Source organism: Nematolebias whitei, chromosome 11, assembly GCF_014905685.2.
Source record: "Nematolebias whitei isolate Nwh7 chromosome 11, NemWhi1, whole genome shotgun sequence".
NCBI lineage: Eukaryota > Metazoa > Chordata > Actinopteri > Cyprinodontiformes > Rivulidae > Nematolebias > Nematolebias whitei.
Window position 1 is genome coordinate 37,668,635 of NC_056508.1, and position 17,110 is coordinate 37,685,744.

At 34.4% G+C, this 17,110-nt stretch overlaps 1 protein-coding gene across 2 annotated transcripts in view; it reads right to left on the bottom strand.

Moving 5' to 3' along the window:
- prkar2aa (protein kinase, cAMP-dependent, regulatory, type II, alpha A) overlaps positions 1-17,110 on the bottom strand; it is a 44,170-nt gene that overhangs the window by 15,277 nt on the left and 11,783 nt on the right. For both annotated transcript variants that reach the window (XM_037684971.1, XM_037684970.1), the window contains one exon: positions 4,059-4,094. In XM_037684971.1, the coding sequence (XP_037540899.1) occupies positions 4,059-4,094 (36 nt within the window). The remainder of the gene's footprint in view (positions 1-4,058; positions 4,095-17,110) is intronic.

The window sequence follows — 17,110 nt, forward strand, 5'->3', positions numbered from 1 at the left end:
GTCAACTCAAACTGGAAACAGATGGTGAATAACAAAGTGAGTCAGTAAAAGTTTCCATCCTCCCATTGTCCACCAAAGCTTTTTTTGAAAAGACAAAATCCACCTCAAACTAATTAATTAAATTTTGTTATTCATCAATTGAAGTTTAATAGAAATATATTTATTGAGCTTATGGAACATGTGCATCTCAAAAAAACTAAAATATCGAAAGAGAGTTCAATTTTATTTATTTATTGTCAATCATTTCAGAAAGCTTATTGATAAAGACCTTTATTTCTTGTAATTTTGATGATTATGGATTGCAAATAATTGGAAAAAAATTCAGTGTCTCAGAAAAATATAACATTGTGAAGAGGTTCAATATTGAAAACTTCTGGTGCCACACCCTAATCAGTTATTTAATTCCCAGACATGAGCTACAAAATGTCACATTCCTCAAGTCAAGCCTCCCCTGAACCAGGGACAACATCAGAAGTGTCTCACCTGGGTTGAGGAGAAAAAGAACTGGACTGTTGCTCAGTGGTCCAATGTCCTCTTTTCAGATGAAAGTAAATTTTGCATGTCATTTGGAAATCAAGGTCCCAGAGTCTGGTCCCAAGAGTCAGAGTCTTGGAGTCAGAATCCAAAGTTGCTTGAAGTCCAGAGTGAAGTTTCTACAGTCAATGATGGTTTGGTGCCAAACCATCTGCTGGTGTTGGTCCACTGTGTTTTCTGAAGTCCACAGCCAGCGCAACATCTACCAGGACATTTTAAAGCACTTCATGCTTCCTTCTGCTGACAAGTTTTATGGAGATGCTGATTTAATTTTCCAGCAGGACTTGGCTTCTGCTCACGCTGCCAAAAGTACCAAAAGCTGGCTGTGGAAATTCTAATTTTCCGAGACACTGAATTTAGTTTATTTTTTCATTATTTGTAAACCATAATCATCAAAATTACATGAAATAAAGGCTTGAAATATTTCACTCTATGTGTAATGAATTTATACGAGTATCACTTTTTGAAATGACTGACCAAAAAAAAGAACTTTTTCACACTATTATTTTTTTTAGATGCACCTGTACACAAGTTACTGAAAATTCAGGGCATGCATGGCCTCAGTTACAAAGTAATTGATTGCTACACAATAATGTGATGTAAAATATTTTTTACTAGAAAAACAACAATAACATAAGATTAACACCAGTGGTGAGCACCTGGTATAGGACTACGTTTTCTTTTTCATTTCAGCTTCAGTAATGAAGATTGGCTTTGGACAATTCATACCAAGTCCTCGAGGCTCATTGAGACTAACATGTATAAATACGTAATTGTTGAATGAATACCGCAACATATTCTATATGTATTTATTTATTTAACCTTTATTTCACCAGGTAAAACCCAATGAGATCACAGATCTCAGGGTCAAGGTAGACCGGGGTCTGAAGGCAGCCTAAATGTGCATGTTTTTAGAATGTGGCAAGAAACTGGAATACCTGGAGAAAACCTGTGCAAACATGAGGAGAACATGCAAACTTCACACAGAAAGACTTCAGGCCCAACCCAGGGTTTGAACCTAAGATCTTCTTGCTGTGAGGCAACAGTGCTAACCAATAAGATGTCATGTTGATATTGAGATTTCTGGCTGTTTACAAGGCTGGTTTGTGTCAAGCCAGGATCACGTCAGACTGATGTTTGCCTGGTTGTGATGGTTGGCTGTAAAGTTCTTATTTTAGCTGGTTGTTTTTAATGAAAAAATAATTTAAAACTCTCACTGTTGAATTTAGTCTTCATTTTGTGTTGCAGCACAAATAACTGGGTTGTAATATAAAGTGAATTGCAAATGAAACAATTATTCTACTAAGATTTAGATTTTTTTTTTTAAACAAAATCAGAAATTAAGTTCATTTGACGTAACAGAATTCACTCATTTATGCTGATTACTGAGTGTTTTCCTGAACAAGTTTACAAACTTCAATTTGTTGCTGATAGCGCCTGGTTTGCACACTGAGAAATAAGCAAAGATCTGGAGGAATGGTTTTATATATATTTATTTTTAAAGGCATGAAAGGAGAATTTAGGTTTGCAGATTTACGTTGTTTTTTCATATATGTAGAACAGCAGAACCTCCCATAGGCTAGGTTTTTATTTCTAACAGCAATAAAACAACTACCTCTCTGCTTATAGAGGACATATCACCTGTGACTTGCACAATCTTTTTTCCTGCTGCACAAGGGACATTGTGGTGAGGCTCCTTGTTTTACAACTGAAGATAGACACCAAAAGTGGGTGCAACAGTGTAGTTCTGTCCTTCCTGGGTAAATAGGCTGTAAACAACTAAATATATCCAGTGAGCCTTCAGCTTTTATGCGTCTTCTTCTCTAAAATGCTGAAATACTACTAATAAGAGCAGTAGTACTGACTAATTTTTGAGGAAAATGAGAGAAGTAATGATTCTGCACAGAGACATTATTTTGCTTCCTCTGGAATTTGCTGTAATAAATCAAAGTTTATACCATAATTGTTTATATTTATTTACATATTTATTTTGTTTAATTTCTGCAATCTAATTATTTTGTATTTTATAAGAAAGTTATTTTGAAGTATATTATAAAATGTAAGACTTTTTACAATATTTTTATACAAGAGCTATCAGACGAATACTGTTTAAAACATAAAAAAAATAAACAAATAAAAAAAACAATTAGCCCCTAGAATTATAGAACATTACATTACACTAAACTTTCACGGTTGATAAAAAGTAAAGAAGGAATGTATTTTCATGATGCATGAAAAAGGAGAATTTTGTAGAACATACAACAAATATTATATTAGCTTATTATATTATACACAATAAATCTAACGTGGAGGTAAATATATATCAGTGTTAGTAAAGTTATCTTTATCGTCCTCAATGAAATACATTGTCTGAAATATTTACTTCTCTGCAAAGACAAAAAAAAATACATTGCTGTGGTCTGTACTAATTAGGACTTCACCATACATGACCGACTGTTTAAACAATGAACAGAGAAGGGCGTTTCTTTGTTTAATTTATATTTTTGTTTCACACTTAACTTTATGGTGAATATTGGAGGATAGAAAATATGAACGTATGTTAGGAAGACTGTTTCAAGACTTCAAGTGTTAAAACTGGTTTAAAAGTAGCTGCTTACTTAGATCCTTGGTGGTGGACAAAGCTCAGAAAAATTCAGCCAAATAATATTGATTATTGGCAATAGGGTCCGTGTACATTCAGGCAGTTCGATGACGCTTTGTTATCTGATTTTTCATTTTGGTTTAATAAATGAAAAACGAAAAAACAAGTGCGTTTTTATTTAGTCATTTTTTTGTTTCAAACGAAAAAACTAACTACCTGAATGTACACGGACACATTAGCCTTCCCTCTCCCAATTTTGGTATCTGCGATAGCCAAAATTTCCATATAGGTCGGGCTTTGGTATGGACCACAAAACATTTGTCAAAAATAGCAGAACCAGTTAATTTTTACTGCATGGGTTGAAGGATGCAATATATTTTTGAAGGGATTATATAAAAAAAATATTCAAACTAGCCTGATACAAAATTCCACATAATGAGGTTGTGGTAAAGACAGCCAGTGAAATGATGACAATAAAGATAAACATCAGCGGATACACCCAGAACTTAATCAAAGTGCAGCGCTCTGTGACGGTTGGCGACATTCAATCACTCGTGTGTAAACACTGGATGGCTAGCGTGAGAAACAAGCATGCTGTCTACACAAGACCACAGACACCAACACAGAAAAACACACGATGCCAGTGCACATCAAACACTCCAGTGTGAAGCTTTCCAATATTCCACAAATATTCATTATCTAAACATTGCCTAAACAATGTTAGGTAAACTACCACTTATACTCAACAGTATTTCAGTTGCACAACACACAGAAACATACCAATAAAATGAGGGAAAGCCAGTGAGCCAGTGACATAAGCAACTTCATACCCCATGTGGATTACACTTGAGCGACATGACGTCAACCCCCCCTCCCCCCCCCCACACACGCACGCACATTCACTGGTAAAATCACACCCTACCTGACACTCTCCTGTTGAATCTGCTGGGTGGAGGAGCTGCAGGGAAAAAGAGAAAAGAACCAATATTAACATCACGGTTATAACATTTAGCACAACTTTGTGACTGTTCTGAAGTTCTCATAACTATAAGTTGTTATGAAAAAACAAAAGAATTTACAAAACATGAAAGTGAGAGACACCAAAAAGAGAGACTGTGTGTGTGTGTGTTTTATACTATAAAATGAGACAAACTGAATGTTTAATAATTAGACTTCCTCAATGAAAAACAAACTATTTGACCAGACACTTTAAGTAACATCAGTATCGAAGAAATGCAGTTTAAGTGACACAGAATATGAAGACAACAAAAGGTGAAAAGACAAAAAGTAGGGAGTTAGTGTAACAAGACCTAAGAGCAAAACAAACAAAAAAAAAAAGTTGAGAAAACGTGACATTGTCTTCAATTGTTGAAAAAAAAAAAAAAAAAAAAAGGAGGATAAAAGAAAAAGAAAAAGTAAAACAGCTACAGATAAGAGCATGACAAAACTGGGTAGAGTTCACAAATTGTTTAATGAGAACAAAACTAAAAAGCAACAAAAACCAAACATTATCAGACTCATCAGGTTTTTTCCCCCAAAAGAGCACAAGAAGCCAGATAAAAATGAGTATAATTAACAAGTTAAATACTATAAAAGTATGAAGGTAAAACGGTAATACTAGACTAGTACAGCTGCATTACATATAATTAAATTAGACTTGGCTAGCAACACATTTCTGAGAAGCGTGAACAGGTTTCTGTGTTTTGAGCTCTCACAAAGTTTTTTTGTTTGACACAGTTTCTCAACAGAGTCCTGAGCTTCAAGCTGTTGAAACTCATAGTTTGGGTGCACAAATGTTGTTTGGATACTTTTAATGTTCAAAAGCCACTGTGATTTTCTGTGCAAGTACCAGTAATTCAGTGTTCAGGTACTCATAACGGCAGGCACAGGCCGGCTACGGTGCCTTGAGCAAATCCCAGAACCGGCAGAACTGCTGAGAACCTAACAAGCCCAAAGGTATTCATGCATGCCAACAAGCTTTCTTCTTCTAATTGATTTAAAGCCTGTGTCAGCAATTAATCCTAGTGGGTTAAATAAAATATACTCCTTTTTGTTTTGGCTTTAACAAATGTTGATTAAATTACATCAAATACAAGCAAAAACATCCTGTACAAAGAAGGGGATGATTCCAGGAAATGTTTAAACAGCAACTGTGAGTTTATTTTCTGCTCATGATTTCAGAGCTGTGCATTGGACATGAAGCAGTATTCATCACTGAAAACAGTTTCTAGGAACAATAGAGAAGAGCAGAATGATTTTACAGTGCATCAGGGCTAAAGACAAATAACTTATTGGGGGGGGGGGGGGGGGGAAGGAACACCCAAATTAATTGCATTGGTTTGTTTTGAAAGTAATTCAGTTTGAAAGGTTTAAATGCTGAGCATTTAAAAATGAGCAAAATTTGTCGAAGTAAAAATAACATTTAATTTAAAGGTAGTTTTATAGCAGCAACATGGAAGTAAATGTTTTACTTCGACAAATTTAGCTCATTTTTAAATGCTCAGCACTTAAATACAATTCTAAACTTCTTTATATCTGCTACTTAAATTTGTTTATTACTGCTCTTCTCTGAGGATGAGCATGGTTTATAATAGACATGGTTTAACGGGCAACTTATTTTTTCTCAGGTTTCTATCTCCAGAAGACCAAACAAATAAAAAACTCATTTGATAGGATCTGTAACTTTAGGGAGGGGCTTTTAGTCCTGCACACAAGCATAAAGACCACTGAATGACTTGAATATTTTTTCCTCTACTCCTCAGAAAAAAGCGTCAAATCTATCAGAAGGTTCTGTTGCTACTTCTATGAATAAACTGGATTGAAGCTTGTTTGTTTAGCTTTGCAAAAAAATATTTATTTTGTTGTTAAACTCTTTATTTCTTGCTAATCTGGCTTAAATTGCAGACACTGCAAAGGAACTTAATCCAAACTATCTTTTTTGAAAATAATTTGAAAGATATGAACTATGAATATGTTAAAGACTTAGGTTTCCATTTTGTACTACACAGCAACTAACTAACTAACTAACTAACTAACTAAATAACTATAGATAGATAGATAGATAGATAGATAGATATAGATATATAGATATATAGATATATATATATATAGATAAAGATAGATGTTTTTTTTTTACCTACAATAAACTATGCACCCTGCAATGCAACTACTGCACACATAAATATTTCAATGTTGTTACTAATAATCTACAGTGAATTTCCAATATCTGGTTTTGTTTCCAGTGTTTTATTTTTTTAAACCAAGCACAATCTGCTTTGTCAGATCCTGACAAGGCATTTTTCCCTATACATCCCAAACACCTGGTTTGTTATTAATAAGCATCTATGGTTCATGACTGCTACAGTCACATATATACCTACACAAGCACACATGCACACAGTTGTCTAACCATCATTATTTTCATACCACAGTGTCAGAGCCCATTAGATCTAGGCTGTGAGTACAAAAGAATGGGAGAAATTCACACATGCACATCATTTTCCTGAGGCTACCTGCAAAGAAGGTCAAAGTTCAACACTCTGCTCTCTCTTGAGATCATCATCAAACCTCTAGTCTAGCTGGCATTCAAGTAGAAATGATGGAAATATGCTAACTTTTTGCATATTTGTGAGTAAAACTAGGGGTTATAATATGCACATATATCAGTTGCAAAATGTAACAGGAGAATTAATTTTTGTTTTGCTAGCAATGCTGACAGAAATATATCAACTATATTATAAAGTGGCACAAATGGTACTGAAACGAGTTTGTTTTGCATTGATGGCAGTACCGGTACCTCAGAATCATTTGTGGTGGGTGTTGGACTCCACAGGGCTGCTCTTTGTGAGAAACTGTGTTCATAACCTTTATGAAGAGCATGTCTAGACGTAGTCGGGGGGTGGAGGGTTTCCAGTTCTGTTGGCATAAGATTGAAATTTTGATTTTTGCCAATAATGTGGTTCTGTTAGCTTCAACAAGCTGAGACCTCCAGCAGCCACAAGGAGAGTATTTAGAATAAAAGCATGATTCAGCTAAGGGGAGACATGGCATCTTCAATTCTGGGGTCATTGTTCTCTACTAGAAAAAGGTGGATTGTCAACTTTAAGTTGAGAGTAAACTGCTGCCTGAAGCAAAGAAGTAATGTTGTCCATTGCTGTTTAACAGAAGAGATCAACAGGTGACCTGGGCAAGCAGCTGCAGTGATGTGGATGGTGAACTACACTGTGACGACAAAGAGCTGAGCAGAAAGGCAAAATTGTTGATTTGAGAATTAGAATATGAAAAGAAGATGGATGAAGCTATTGACAAATATTTTAAAAGTTATTTTTAATTAAAATATATTAAGTATTCTGAAAATTATTACCGGTACTTGATTGTATTTTTATGAGAAAAATCACTGTGCAAAAACTGGACAGCTTGTTTATTTATTGTAAAAGGAATAAATGATTTCCCTTGCTTTTTGTGTTATAAAATAAGAAGATTCATTACAAAAATCTATAAAGAGCACACTTGTGTATGTACTGTACACATTAATGCCACAGAATCAAGTTCACACTTCTGTGGCTTCATAAGTGACATGTAAATCGTATACTTAATTCCTATTATTTTAAACGGGAAAGTAACCCAGTTGAACATGCATTAAGATGCTGAACATTGTTTAAATACAGTGCATGTTTCACAGGGGCTTTATTACTTTGAGTTATCAGTTGTGTCACATCATTCCACTGGGTATTATTTAATAAGTTCACAGGCACAGTACACATTAAATAAACATTGCTATAAAATGTAATTATAGGCTTTTTTTTCTGTAGTTATCAGACAGATGGACATATCAAAACAGAAACATACAGAAAGTCTTAAAAAAAAGACTATACTTGAAGACAGTTCGCCTTCATATGAAAACTACACTAAGATTTATTTTGTACATGAGGTTTTCAATTCAGCCAAACTTATTAAAAAGTGAAGATTATCAAGTTTAGTGAAAAAAAGTGGCTGAATTGACACCAAGTCAAGTAGAATTTAAAATGCACTAAAATATGCAACATCTGAGTCCTTCAAATATGTTAATTCACATTAAAACAAAAAATAATAGCGAGCTAAGTTTAATAATTTTTTATTGCCTCTTCTACACATTCTCAATATTCTCAAACTCATTCATATTGTTGAAAGTTATTTGTTTACATCAAATTCAATCAAAGAAACAGAAAATCTATACAAGCATCATAACTAAATACAAACAGAAACCTGCACACAATGTGTCTGCACCATTTAGACACTGGCATACGTAACATTGCACAGAATAAGTGGACTCTATACACCATTTAAAACAGTGCATAGAATGAGGTGAGGGCAGTGTGCATTTAAGTTAACCAAATGTCTAAAAAAAACAAAAAAAACCAACATACTGGTAATAGGGTTTTATTTTAGCCAAACTCTAAATATAAGAGTTAAATTTATTATTAAATTCAGGAAATCTGAGAATGCTATAAATTATAGCTTGATCATCAATTAACAGGAACTTTCCAAAATATTTAATTGTCAATTGGACATTTAAATTGAAATCTGTTAATGACAATCATCAGTCTGAAATATTATTCCTGTTTTTCTCCAGTTAAAATGTAAACTCCTTCTTTGCAGCTTGTCTTGAATTCTAAGAAAGTCATGTGCTGGTAACATAAGGAATGGACCCACCAAAAAGTGAAAATCTTCACATGACCACAACACAGTCCTTTTTTTTTATTTAATAAACATCGGATGAGAACAATGAACAGCCTAGCCATAGGTATAAAAGAGCCCATTCTATTGCTTATTTGTTTTACCGTTTACTGATATTCTGCTCAGGTTTCATAAGTATATTATGTCCCTTTAGTTAAAATGTGAAGAGCAGATTGCTATTGTTTGTTTCTTTTCAGTCTGGTTGTGGGGCCGATTTTGCTTGAATTCCAATGTTTAGATGAAAGAGTCAGATTATTTTACATGTTCAAACTTTTAATAAATCATCCATTACCTGAGCCTGGATACGTTTTTAATTCTGTCTCCATATATATTCATTTTTGACAGGCAGTAGTAAATGGATTTAACAAAAGAATCTTGCACATTTCACTGTGTGGGAGCAGGTGTCTGAGTGTATAAAGTGTGAAGTGCTCTCCCTACAGTTCCTCTCCCTGTGGCTGATGGGGTTGGGAATGGGGTGGAGTAGTAGTGGTGACTGTATCAAGTGTATGTCTGAGGTTGCCCTGGCAACCTAACACAAAGAAGATCTCATCACCATAACAACACCATTCCCTTCACCATCCCTCCTTCCCCCTCCCAGCAACTATCCACTCGTTTTCTATCCAGCTTGTATCATGTGAAAGACCCCCCACAAACACCCACACACTTTCTCTTTCCATTCCTTCATATACACCCACTCACTACTATATAGCAGTATTTACAGATGGAGGGAAGAAAAATAAGGGGGGGGGGGGGGGGGGAGTGATGGGATAACAGAGAAACAACCAGAGGGGAGAAACAAGTACAGACCAGAAGGGATGACAGTGTGAGATCTATTGCAAATGTGTATGTGTGTGTGTGTGTGTTGGGGGGAAATATAATATTAATGAATAAGTGATGAACTTTAAGCTATTGTATGTGCCCATTTATATGAAAAATGAAACAAATGGGGAAGATAAGCCCTTTGCAAGCATTATGTGGTTATGTGTATACATGTAGAAAGAAGAATAAATACACAAGACAGACAGAGAACCCACTGAGTGATTAAATGAATAAGGGGAAAATTGAGCAAGAGGTATATTTGCTTGGTATTTTCCATTAATTTCTCTCAGCCATTCTTATTGTGTGACTGCTTTCTGTCAATACATCATCTAGCTGGAGCAGGAAGGGAGATCAAAGTATGAATGTGGCCTCTGTGCTTTAGACATTTCAAATTGTAATATTTTGCCATGTTTACTTTGATTGGCTAAAGAGTGATTAGGCTGACAATATGAAGGAGAATGCTAGAGATAAATTAAAACATAATACTGAAAATCAGGTTCATTATGCGAACACAGCTAATAATGATTAGGAGAACCCAACTATGGAAGCAAAAGCTGGGCTTCAGTTGAGGAAAATGGCATAAACTAATTTTGACAAGTCTTTTATTTTTCTGCTCCTCTTGTGGAAATTTAAAACCTTTCAATTTTCATTTAACCACTCCAGTTCCAGAGACTTATGGAACAGACGCGGTAAAATTCAGGAAAATGTTGGCTTTTGAAAAGACAAGTCTGTCGATAACACTAGAGATTCTGGCAGCAAGTCAACCTCCATTTGGAATCTTTAATTTATTCAGTAAAATTTGCTTGGTAACATAAAGGACATGGTCCAGATTATGTTTCAAGATGGATATGCTACTGAAAGTTTAACACATCGCTAAAATGCGTAACAGAAAAAGTGAGACCTGACCAATATAATGTTATTAAGCAATTTAAAAATGTTGCAAATTCTTTAAAAAAAATAGAAACATTCTCTCTTCCATCATTTTAACAGCTGAAACTTATTAGTCACTTAAATAGTGTCAATTCAGTTTAATTTTGTGCTTAAGAAAGCTTTTTTGTAAAATAGTTTATGTTATTTAGTTTGTTTTACTTAGAAATTTTGAAGAATCAAGACAACAACGGACACGTTACAGAAAAAAAGTGACATTTGATTAACTAGTAGTGCCTCCATTTCTTTGAACAAACAAGATTAACCAAATGGTTTCAGATCTTCCTCTTCTTTGTAACCCCTTAAAAGAAAGTTGTAAATCAGACTATGAATGATGTTTGAGTTTTCCTTTCTCCCCCCACCTGCAGTTTATTTCTTTACGCATCAGACTCTGCCATCTGTTCTCCTCCTCCTTTATCTCTCAATCTCTCTTTATCCTTTTCTCTCAGCCTCGTAGCTTAGCGTTCCGTCTCCTCCTCTCAAGGCCTGACTGATAACAGCAGGGACAGATGTGTTGCAGGGAAATTCCCTCATGCGTTATCCCTCCTCTAGAGCTAGTAGCCTTGAATGCCACTATCACTCACACTATGAAGGCACACACAAGCTCGTATGCACAAACACAACACAGTTATTATGTACTTTGCCACACATCAAGACCATTGGGTCTAAGCAAATGTCAAAATATGCATGCAACGTCAAATAGACAAACAATAGAAGACAATACTAAAACTATTATCATCAGGTCCTGTCTAATAAAACTTAACAGAAATTTAAATATCAACCAACATCATCCCCTCAAAACACACTTGTTAATATTCTGTACAGCATCCCGAATTCAAAGCTACATGTCTTCTACTGTAGCAAAGTATGAATATGACAACAGCAAAAAATATATATATTTAAAAATGTTAGCCAATTGTAGAAATTTTGTAGTCTTGTTAGCACGATCATCAAGAACCTTTACACTGATCTATAAAGCTTTTTTCAAATCTATACATATCTATATCAGGTCTCTATTGTAAATTAGTCCAAGGGCTCAATGGGATTAACCTGTATAAATAAAGGTCAAATGAATACCACTGTTTTTCATTAAATCTTTTTTTTTAAAATTCAGATTATTATTTTAATCTTCTGACTTGCGTCATCTCTCTTAAGCATCTCCTCCTTCATGAAGTCTGTACTTTTGGTTTTATATATCAGAAGCTAATACTTGATGAAGTGATGAAATTACCAACTTTACTCTTCATTTTTCCAACTTATGCTACAATATTAGGCTGATATGGAAATTTATATAAAAAAGCATAATGTAAGCACTGCAGAGCTGTGTATGAACTGAATGCAAAACTTATTGTGTACTTATTCATGTTGGCTGTGAGTTAGCAGTGTATAATTTGTTTTGGGGGGATTTTGTAGAGTTTTGTTTGTGTGTGTGTCAGAGTCAGAGTTTCTTTATTGTCATTCGCACCTCATGTGGTACATGTGGTGGAGCGAAATTATGTCCCAGGGTCCCAGTTACATCCAACAATAAAATGTATAAGAAAAACAGTAATAACATCTAAGATATGAACTAAGAAAAACATCAACTAAATATACACTAAGCACTCATAACATAAAACATTGAACATCAGCACAAACATGAACATGAGTCTGTGTGTGTGTGTGTGTGTGTGCGCGCGCGCGCGCGCGTGTTGTTCACACAGTTTTAAATCTATGAGCTTAAGGACACATGAAAATAAAAAAAGAGTGGCAGTTAAATGTTTTTACGAAATTAAATTTTGTAGCAAATCAAACTAATGCAGCTTTGTCTTAAACAGAATGCACTATTTTTTCTTAAAAAAAAAAAGTTTCTTTCCTGAAGCACAGCTTGGGTTTTTCTATAATCAAGTAGCTAATGTCTGTAAAATAAACTGTCAAATCCATCTCTTAAAACAAATTGTGTCCTTCTCTAGCTAGAAATTGCACCAGTGAGCTCAATACTTGTAGGTCAAGCAAAATACAGCAAAATAGAAAATATTTTCCAAAACACACAAAGAGAGAATCTTGTCAAATTGAATGTTACTTGTGAAAAACTCTGGCAGAACTTCAAAATATAGGTTTGTTTTATTAACAATTTTTGGGGATTTAATCTTTATGGTGTATGAATCTTAAGACATTTGTTCCCATATCCAAAAGAGAAAGCAGTCAGCAGATAATTATCTGGGTGGCATTCTTTCTGTCATTCTAGGTAAAATATGTAGTGCAATGCAGGCATCAGGTCTGCTGACGTGTGTCTGCTGGCTGCAGTGCGTCATACCAGAATCAAATTATAAGTGTCAAACAACGTGCCAATTATTGCCTCTTGCAAATTGAGGCTTTATCAAATGTATTAAGCTCACACTGAAAATACTAAATATTTAACCTGGGTTTTGGACAACATCAGTGCAATTGTGCTTTACAGTGAAACTCTCCTTTATTGTAATTACAGAAAGTTGATGTGTGTTATTTGTGCAGGCAATTACAGTCAACTTAGAAAACCCAACAGCATTACTGGTGTTAAAAAATGTCAATGTGGCTGACAGTCAGACTGAAGTTACAAACTTTGTTAGTTTACCCCAGTGCAAAACCTTCAAATAAGCAGGAAAAATAAATAATCACAGCAAATTGGGAAATACAACAGACACTGAAGTCAAATTAAGTGTGAAGTGTGACATAGTGTAAAGATAAAATAACATGCATGTGTTTGACTGTGTCAGTCACATTGTGTCAAAGCAGTTTCTCACAAACTTGTGGTTTCATGGATAACAAGCAAGCACACACACCTTAATATTCCATGTCAGTTTCGGTTTACGTTTATTCTCGTGCTGTTACTGTTTTTTAGCCCATGTTTCCCACGATGCAACTCTCTTTCGTCTCTGTACATTTCTTATAATCAAACTCTTTACGGTACATAAAAGCTACTAAAAACTCTCTCTTCCTCTCTCCTTGCTCTATATGTGATCCATTCTTTTCCCAGTGTGTCAACCCCCATGACACGCTGCCTAAAACTTAGGCCCTTAAAAGGAAATAGCTCTGGACTGCTTATAGCTACATTAGTGGTAAACCTTCCAGTGTATCTCCAAGTTTGCTGAAGTAATTTTACTTTTTAAGGCTGAACTAACTTTGTGTTCATTACAGACTATACACATTATAAGCAAAGGACAATGTAAATGTCAGCAACAAGACCTAAACTGTGAAGTGAAAAGTATGAGTATGACTAGTTTGTGTCAAAAGGCAAAATTATGAAAAGACAATTCCCTGGTTAAAAAGGCAAAAATCAAACAAACAAAAAACAGCTTCTTTGACTTCAGCAGTTTTCATTTATTCATTCAGTCATTCATCAATCATCATCACTACTAGTACTATAAGAAGGATGAGAGAACAAACATGTAATTTCATGTATTTATTTGAATGCATTTAAGAAAGAAAAAAGCTCTTACCAATTCAACCAAAAGAAGAAGAGTTAAATTAAACATTTTGAATGCATGTCTGCATTGTTATACCAGTAAGCAATTTGCATTGATTGCCACTGTGTAGTGTGCTGACATAAGGCAACAGAAATCTGTAGCTGAGGTGTACTCTGTGACCCTAATCAATCAAAGATTTTTGGAGAAGGACAAACATTTGTTTGACAATCTAATCCAAATTCTAGGTGTCACTAATGCTCACAGCTGCAAATATCAAATGCAAAAGTGTTTTCGGATTCTACCACTAAAAACATAACATGGTGAATTTAAGAGATGAATATCACAACCTATTTTCTGTGAAACAAGCCAAGCACACCCACCAAAACAATAAGCATAAAATTAACATTACTGACAGAACTGAAAATTTAAAAAGCATTTAGCTCATCATTACCAAAAAAAAAAAAAAAAAAAAAAGACTTATCTTAATGTTAACACCTTAACAAAGACTTCTTACTTTGCTTGTATCCACGGATTGTCTAAACACACACTTGAGTGCACAGCTTGTATTTGATAAATGAGATTTTGCCTGAAGTTGTTTAAATAATTCAAGTTGTTACAATACTGAAAGTGACATTTCACAATATGCATAATCTGCACATTGACACAACTGCTACAGCTACAATACCAGCAGTAAACGCACGCACCTGTTCATGACATTTAGCAAAGACTTTCTCAATCCCCCTGACACTAGTGGTGCTAATGCTATGCTATTCCCATTAGGCTATAGAAAGAAGAAAATGTCACAGTAAATAAATAAGAATTATCTGTTTTGCATGCATGTATGTATGTATGCATGAATTTTTTTATACATGCATATTTTCAAATTTTTAACTGTAAACCACAACTTAATAAATAAGATGTGTATACAGATAAGCTATTCATTATGAAAGCAAGACTAACCAGATTTTAGTGTTAGTTTAATCCACAAATCAGGCTATGCCTAAGCTAACCAAACCATTCCTTTTTCCTCACAGAAGAACTTTAAACCAGATGATCATTAATTGATTAATAATACTAAGATTTTTAGGATGAAACAATAATGTTATTTATCATTTTCTAATTTTTGGCTACTCTGAAAAACTTACAAACCACTATTTTTTAAGAAGATTTTTTTAAAACTAACTATACAAAAGTAGCAGCTACAACCTTTGACAAAAAAAAAAAAAAAAAAAGGAAAAGAGAAATGCTTTCATTGTAGTTTGTTTAAACTGATTTTCCCAGAGTTCTTTCCTCAAGGGAAGCATTTTTTCTACTGAGAATTTGCTTCATCCCCAAAAAAATTCTCAGTGGCAACATAATTCTGGTGAAACTAGTAGGCGTTGAATATGGTGCATGATTGCTTCATGCTGACATCAAGCCTGATGCAAAAGATAATGTAAACTCCAACAGACAATGCAAACTATTCTTCAAGTAACAAACTTCTTAAACACAAACCCTCTTGTTTATGTAAATGATAAATGTTAACCTAACACAGCACTGGTCCGCAATAAACCAGTCTAAAAAGATTTTGTGGAAAAAAAAATAAAAATAAAAATCTTTCACATCAAGTTTAACCTCAAAATCATCCCAGTGACAATGATAAGACCTTGTAGCGTAGCCACTTAATCGTGTCAAAAATGTTTCTTTTTATATGCCCAAAAACCCCCCACAAAACTTGTTTGCAATAAGTTTGAAATTATAAGAACAAATTTTCAACTATTATAATATAAAATATATAATGTGACAGCAGAGGCAAAAAAACAAACTTATGTTTTCATTTATTTAATCTCCCCATCCCTCTCATCTTTTAATACGTTTCTTTTGGCTGCTCCTTTCTGCAGGGGTTGCCACAATGAGCAAACTCCCATGAAAGATTTGAATTTGAAATCATAGTTACACGTCACCTGAAATGGAATAAGAAAATAATGTTCTTGATATCAAATCAACATAAATTTACCAATCAAAGTTGAAAGGTCACAAGTAATTTACAAGCTTCCCTTCTGTTGCAAAGTTGAAAGTTATGTTTTAACCTGCTCACTGATATTGCACCTTATAATTAATTCAGTGCACCTTAAAGTCTGAAAAATATGGTACTTTGATCTTGTCTGATAAATTCAGACAAATTTGACAGTCTAAACTGAACATTAGATATATGCCCCATAAGATTTTCCTTCGGGTTCTTCTGATCATTCATTTTGTCCCCCTCTCTGTACATCTTCTCTTTGCTAATACTTTTTTTTTTTTACTATTCCATAGACATTGTCTTAATAACCCTTTCACTTTAAGCATTTCATCTAATGTTATTGGACATGTACAATGAGAGCAACACATGCAGAGCAAGATACACTGGAAGACTTTCACAAGAAGTGTGAAAGGGAACTGTAGGAGAGAGATGTTTATTTTGAATTTACGTGACAGAGAAAATAACAGACATGTCCCACAACTGTGACTATTTGGAAATGAGTAAACAGCCCAACAATGGGAGATAAATTACATGTGTTTGTATGACCCACTTTCAAAAGCAGTTTTGTCCAACTGTTGGGTCAAATGTGATAAGAATGTATGCTAGGTAAACCCCATAGTTTCAAAAGCTTGGCCAATTTGCTCTTATCTCACACTTTTTGGTTGAGAAATACAAACAGCTAGTGAATAGTTCATCTATTCTAAAAGCCACTGTGTTATGAAAGCATTTGCTACTGAATAAAGGTTGATACAACTACTAATCAAGCTTAGTCTAAGTAATCCCTTATTGATAAAATATAAACATGAACCCAACATGGAACACGACCCATGCTCTCTCTGGTATTCATCAAGTTAAAAAAATAGGGTCTGTAAAATATATACCGGTATATTCTCCAGTCTTGTATATAGAACTTATAGAAATGGAGTTCATATTGCAACACACTGCTGTTTTACAGTGCATGTCCTTATCACCAAAAGAATCCATAAAGAACAGGAAGGCTGTGCGTAAAGGGTAAATAAAACTCATGTAAGGGTAAAACCTCAAAGCTCTAAGTTCCATCCATTTATCCATTATCTTTACCAGCTTCTT